This window comes from Daktulosphaira vitifoliae, unplaced genomic scaffold, assembly GCF_025091365.1.
Source record: "Daktulosphaira vitifoliae isolate Bord-2020 unplaced genomic scaffold, ASM2509136v1 Scaffold_5, whole genome shotgun sequence".
Classification (NCBI taxonomy): Eukaryota; Metazoa; Arthropoda; class Insecta; order Hemiptera; family Phylloxeridae; genus Daktulosphaira; species Daktulosphaira vitifoliae.
This window is the reverse complement of record NW_026099576.1, coordinates 23,265,020-23,272,238: the sequence shown is the minus strand read 5'-3', so window position 1 is coordinate 23,272,238 and position 7,219 is coordinate 23,265,020. Positions and strand designations below refer to the sequence as shown.

The 7,219-nt window shown below is 27.3% G+C and overlaps 1 protein-coding gene across 1 annotated transcript in view; it reads left to right on the top strand.

Annotated features, from left to right (window-relative positions):
* Positions 1 to 6,576, top strand: part of LOC126906599 (uncharacterized) — a 33,058-nt gene extending 26,482 nt beyond the window's left edge. Inside the window, exons 2-3 of the mRNA XM_050687259.1 lie at positions 2,307 to 2,612; positions 6,022 to 6,576. Coding sequence (XP_050543216.1) covers positions 2,307 to 2,612; positions 6,022 to 6,513 — 798 coding nt within the window. The 3' untranslated portion in view covers positions 6,514 to 6,576. The remainder of the gene's footprint in view (positions 1 to 2,306; positions 2,613 to 6,021) is intronic.
* The last annotated feature ends 643 nt before the right edge of the window (positions 6,577 to 7,219 follow it).

Here is a 7,219-nt window from a genome sequence, read left to right as displayed (position 1 = left end):
TTCAAAAGTTAAGTTGAAGAATTTCTACATTTTACTCGTATTTTTCAAATTTCAAATTCGCACCTTCTTCATCTCTCTCCTCGCCTTAATCCCAACTACTTTGGATCAGCCACCCTTATCCTAAACTTCCACTTGACACGATCTCCCACATCATCTACGCTTATATCAGCTATTCTCATATCGCATTCAATAGCATCCCTCCATCTCTTTTTTGGTCTTCCTCTACCTCTTCTTCCTTCAACATTCATTTCTATAACTGTTCTTACAGCTTCCGATTCTTCTCCTTTTATAACACGACCAACCTAACCGCATTGTATAAAGGGAAATTGTCCGATTTCAAAAAAAAAATAATTTTGATGAAAAGAGTAGTAAAAAGTTTTACCATAAAAAATTGTATTAATCCATACATTTTTCGAAAATTCATAATTTTTTTAACTTTGGTGTCTCTTTTCACCACGAAGACAAGTCCAGAGGTCAATTTTTTTTCAAATTAAAGTTTATGTAATAAACTTTAATTTATAATATATATATATATATATATATATATATATATATATATATATATATACAAGTATCAAACTTTCCCGAACACTTTCAAAAGTTAAATTGAAAAAGTTTTACTTTCTATATGCATATTTTTGATTTGAACTCCCCTCGTATATTGGAAAATGGTCAGATTTAAAAAAAACAGTATGTTGAATGAAAGATGTATATAAATACCACTTCTCATGAAAAAGTTGTATTAATCCATACATTTTTCTAATAGTTATAGCATAATAAAGTTAAAAATGTAAAATACAAAATCGAAAATTTTCACACAAAAATAGCATTTGATAGCCATTTTCATCGTGAAGATAAAAAAAAGTCCGAAATTTTTTTTCATGATAAAGTATATTACATTAGATTTAATTTAAGATATATATAAAAGTGTCAGACTTTTCGGAACACTTTCAAAATTTAACTTGAAAAAGTAAAATTTTTGTGAAAAAGTTGTCATTCTAAATCACCCACTGTGGGCAGGTGAAGGGTTAAAAAAAAATATACCAAATGGAAGATAATGATATCATGCGTCTAAAAAAAAAACATTATATTGATATGGTTAATTTTAATAAAGTTATGTCTATTTTAAATAAAAAAATTGAAAAAATTAGTTTTTTTTAAATTTGTAATTTTTTTGGAGGTTTCCCCCATTTACGGGGAACAAGGGAATTTGTTTCCAATTTTGAGGGTAATTTCTTCGACGAGATACGATTTGTGATCTTTTGACGTATCGTTGTAAGAAATCTGTTCGGTGAAAAGTGAGAAAAAATGGTAACAAACACAAAAAAAAACACATCTTAGTAAAACCAATACCTTCTCAGCTTCGCATCGAAGCTAAAAATGGGTAATATGATTTCATTCTACGCGGTGGTGTTACGAACCCCTATTGTTATGATATTAGTGTAGTGGGGTAAGGAAGTAATTAGTAATTGACAACTAATAAGCAATAACGATCTAACCGTTGTATAAAAATATTGTGTTATGATTTATAAGTGATTTTACCTTCAGACAATTAATGTTATAGTTATAAGTAATTGTATTTCTATAATTAAAGAACCGTTGTCTAAATATATATTGTGCTACAACCTTTTAATTTTATCTCACATTATAACTACATTCACTTCAAAAAAGTTACCGTGTCTCATTCTAGGTGCGACACAACATACACCAGTATGTACAGATTTGCATCGATGCATTTCTTATGAAAGTGTTTTTAATCTCTGTCAGATATCATCTATACTTGTTCAATCTAAACTATATCTATAATCTTTCACTACCCTAATGGCTTACCCTTTTAAAATTAATTTAACAAGATTTTATTGAAATTCTGATATCGATCAATGTATAATTTTAAGATTAAATTATAAAGTTTTCTCGGGAACTATAAAATTACATTTATTTGTTTTGAGCAATTAAAAATAAACTTTTTTTAACTCTATCGAGGCAATATTCTGAGAACATAAATGATTTAAATTATTACATGACTTCAATCTTCACTAGTTTCCAATGTAATTATGCATACAAATTTGAAAAAATTGATATGAGACATATATTTAAAAATATATGTACAAAAATAAAGATATTAGCAATTATAAACTTTTTGTTTAAATGTGTACACATTTTATTTTTAAATATACAAATAAAGGGCCTGTTATTTTATGACTTAAATACGAACATTTAAGCAGCTCTTAACTACATTTTTTTAGTTTACATCGTATAATTCTAGTAAAAAATATTTAAAAATGATGATTGGAACTTCATGGTGCCTTTATTTGGTGTTGAACATTTTATATTATACTCAGAAAGTTTCAAGTGAAATTACAATGCTAGAATTTCTTCAGAATTTTGTTTACTCTGCGGCTAGTCGTCAACTTAATGGAGTCAGTGTTAAATTTCAAGGAGGGAATTTTATATCTTTTGAAGACTTAAAAGAGGTAGCAATTAAAGCAGCAGACCACTATAATAATCCTAAAGCACGAATATTCCTTGAACATTTTCAAGATCATTTACCAGATATTGTTTACTGTAAGTATGCGGAAAGAATAACCGCTATTACTCATTATATTTATTACCTGCTGGAAGCATGTAAAATATGTATAGATTATGAAAGAAAAACATCTCTTAACAAATTTATTAAACAATTAGTAGAATTGGTAAATTCTATACAAGATGGAATTCATTATGTTAGTCAACTTGGTTCTAGAAAATATACCTTTCCAAATATTTCATATTTATTTATAAACAATCCACTTAATTTAGGTCCCATAGAACATGTTGGCATACAGAATTACATTGATAATGTATTACAACAATTAAACACAGATGCCAAAATTTATATGAAAACATTTTGTGTATATGAAAACAAAAATAATATCCCAATTTCAAGTTATATTGATAAGTTGTATAATGAGCATTTGAAAAATTTTAAAAATGATACTATGTACGAATTTTTAGTGCAAAAAACTCAATGTTACTTTACTGAAACTAACACTTTTATGGATCATTTAGATGGAATTTATCAAAACCTTTTTAGAAATAATAATAATAATAATAATCAATAATTGTAAAAGGTATTTTTTTGTACTAAATTTGTTAAATAATAATTAATAATATTTTCTGTTATATAAAATAATAATTATATCAATGAGTTAAAAAATAAAATGTTCAAAAATAGTTTTTTATTTGTTATTTTATATTTTATTATTAAACACCTTGAATGAATATTAGTATACCAATAAAACATAAAATATAGAAAATATATTATATTTTAATTTTAGATAATGAATGATTGTTTTTTTTAATGGCATTTATTTTAGAAAAAGTAGTTTAAACTGCATTCCTGCCATTAGAGTTTTGAGAACAAATTAAATTTGGATGGATAATTACTTCATTTATAAACTCGCTAAAAACCCAATGAGACTATATAATTAAGTAATGGTCAACCGCCAACGTGAAGAAACAAATAGAAAAGTCGAAAAACATACAATAGCCATTTTCATCTTTTAAAATAAAATTTTTTTAAATAACATTTATTTTCCTCAACATTTTTACTAGAGCAGTACACGAAGAATTTGTTCTTTTAATATAATCAATTTTTGTTTGGAAATTAGGAATAATTATTTATAAATTTTGGAACATATTCACTAGTGAGTGATTTAGGTGATAACATGCAAGTGCAGTAGTTCTAAACAGTCGTATTTGCTTTATTATGTAAAAACTATGTTTTGCCTTTATAATATCATAATTGGACGTATTTCATGAGAATAAGTTCAATAGTCAATCATTAGAAGATAAGTCATCTAATGATTTTTGTGTATAGAAGTAATTTATTTTTTTCACCAATAGTTGCATTATATGTATTTCGTTAAATAGTCATTTAGATTAACTAGCAAACTTTGTGAATACTAAGATTCGCCGATATTTATGACATAAGTGGACAGTGTATTTTATAAAACAAACAGTTACAATTTTTAGACTACAGTTAGCAAGTAACTGATTCTAAAGTTTCCGTATAACATTTTCTTGGTTAAATGTTACAAAAGCCCCCAAGTACTCATTTTTCATAATATGTATTTAGAGAGTACATGTTCATGTTTGACAAAAAAAGTATGAGGAATCATAAAAAAAATGATTTTTATTTCCGGTAATTTTTACATTAGGTATAATGTGTCCAAGTTGATAACGCCTTTGGGGAAGGCCGCTTTGGCACTTAATGGGCTGATAATGCAATAAATTTTTTTTTTTTAAATTAAGACAATTTTTACTTAGGGGCGCTTTCTTAACGGCTTTAAAAAGTCTGTAAACTCTGATTCAGTGAAGAATAATTATATTTTAATTCGTAAAATGAAAAAACTAATCTAAACTTGTCTAATGCGTTTATGGCTACAATATCGTTTTATGCTCCGTATGAATAATAATAAAAAAAATATTCGAATTGAAAAATAGTGATATGAAAACATTTGACATTCTGTGATAGCAACAGAATGTTGTCGCGTCCCAAATGATTTACAACGTGTTCCACCTGTCTTTGAGTAATATAAAAGAGAATGTACAAGAAAACAGAGAACCCAGAGAGGATAAGTTCTTATTCAGTAAAATAAAAAAATAAAAAACCCATCATAGGTGGGTCGCGGCACAGTGGTGACGTGGCATAGTTGGATCAAGTATAATGATATAAAAAAAAAAACGCTTCGATAAAAATATTTAGATATTGTTTAATTTTAAAAAATTGGTGGATTATTTCAAAAGCTACATCTTTTGACGTATCGTTGAAGGAAATTCGTTTGGTGAAAGCTGAGAAAAAGTGGTAACAGACACAAAAAAAAAAAACACATCTTAGTAATATAAGCAATAACGATTGAACCATTGTATAAAAATATTGTGTTATGATTTATAAGTGATTTTACCTTCAGACAATTAATGTTATAGTTATAAATAATTGTATTTCTATAATTAAAGAACCGTTGTCTAAATATATGTTGTGCTACTACCTTTTAGTTTTATCTCACATTATAACTACATTCACTCCAAAAAAGTTACCGTGTCTCATTCTAGGTGCGACACAACATTCAACATAATGAACAGATTTGCATCGAAGCATTTCTTATGAAAGTGTTTTTAATCTCTGTCAGATATCATCTATACTTGTCCAATCTATACCATATCTATAATCTATCACTACGCTAATGGGATACCGTTTTAAAATTAATTTAACAAGATTTTATTGAAATTCTGATATCGATCAATGTATAATTTTAAGATTATTTAAGTTTTCTTAAGTTTTCTCGGGAACTATAAAAAACATTTATTTGTTTTAAGCGATTAAAAATAAATTTTTTTTAACTCTATCGAGGCAATATTCTGAGAGCAAAACTGATTTAAATTATTACATGACTACTAATCTTCACTAGTTTCAAATTTATTTATGTATACAAATTTGAAAAAATTGATTTGGGACAAATATTTTAAAATATATGCACAAAAATAAAGATATTAACAATTATAAACTTTTTGTTTAAATGTGTACACATTTTATTTTTAAATATACAAATAAAGGGCCTGTTATTTTATGACTTAAATACGAACATTTAAGCAGCTTTTAACTACATTTTTTTAGTTTACATCGTATAATTTTAGTAAAAAAATTTAAAAATGATGATTGCAACTACACGGTGCCTTTATTTGGTGTTGAACATTTTATATTATACCCAGAAAATTTCATGTGTTATTACAATGAACGATATTCTTCAGAATTTTGTTTACTCTGCGGCTAGTCGTCAACTTAATGGAGTCAGTGTTCGATTTCAAGGAGGGAATTTTATATCTTTTGAAAACTTAAAAGAGCGAGCAATTAAAGCAGCAGACCGCTATTATTATCCTGAAGCACAAACATACCTTAAACATTTTCAAGATCATTTACCAGATATTGTTTACTGTAAGTATGCGGAAAGAATAACCACTGTTACTCATTATATTTATTACCTGCTGAAAGCATGTAAAATATGTATGGATTATGATAAAATAAAATCTCTTAACGAAATTATTAAACAATTAGTAGAATTGGTAAATTCTATACAAGATGGAATTCATTATGTTAGTCAACTTGGTTCTAGATATTATACCTTTCCAAATACTTCATATTTATTTCTAATAAATCCACTGAATTCAGGTCCCATAGAAGAGGTTGGCATACAGTATTACATTGATAATGTATTACAACAATTAATAACGGATGCAAAGATTTATATGACAACATTTTGTGTATGTAAAGACAAAAATAATATCCCAATTTCAAATTATATCGATGAATTCTTTGAGAAATATTTGAAAAGTAGTCCATTAGATACTATGTTCGAATTTTTAGTGCAAATAACTCAATGTTACTTTACTGAAACTAACACTTTTATGGCACATTTGGATGGAATTTATCAAAACATTTTTAGAAAAAATAATAATAATAATAATAATCCATAAATGTATAATTTATTATTTTGTACTAAATTTGTTAAATAATAATAAAAATAATAATTAAAAATATTTCTGATTATATAAAATAGTTATTATATCTATGAGTTAAAAAAATAAAATATTCAACAATAGATTTTATTTGTGTTTTTTTTATTAATATGGGAAGGTGTTAATAAAGTAATATCTATACACACTAGTATGTTCAGATTTGCATCGAACCATTTCTTATGAAAGTGATTTTAATCTCTGTCTGACATCATCTATACTTGTCCCATATATGCCATTTCTATACTGTATCACGATCCTACTGTGCTAGTGTATTAAAAATTATTATAGTTCTTGACACGACTTATGTCGCAAAAATGTTGTCGACACTGGTTTTGAGGGTAGAGACCCGTGGGCCGTTTATTAAATGAGCGCCAACAGGTTTTTTTTACAGAAAAATAAAACAAACCGATAAGATAAATACAATACTAATAATAATTTTCGCATAATATGGCGGCACTTTCGCTGGTGTACAACGCGCTGTCCGTCGTGATCCTTGAGTGACAGAAGGTATCAGCGTTGTAGGAGACGGTGCGCGGGTGAAGATCGGTTTGTTGACGTCGCCACTTGGATAACGGGAAGAAGACTACGGTATCATTAGCGGCGGGACGTCGTTGGTCGTGCGACACTTGCTGGACTTTGCAACGTGGCGTATGGCACGCGGTAT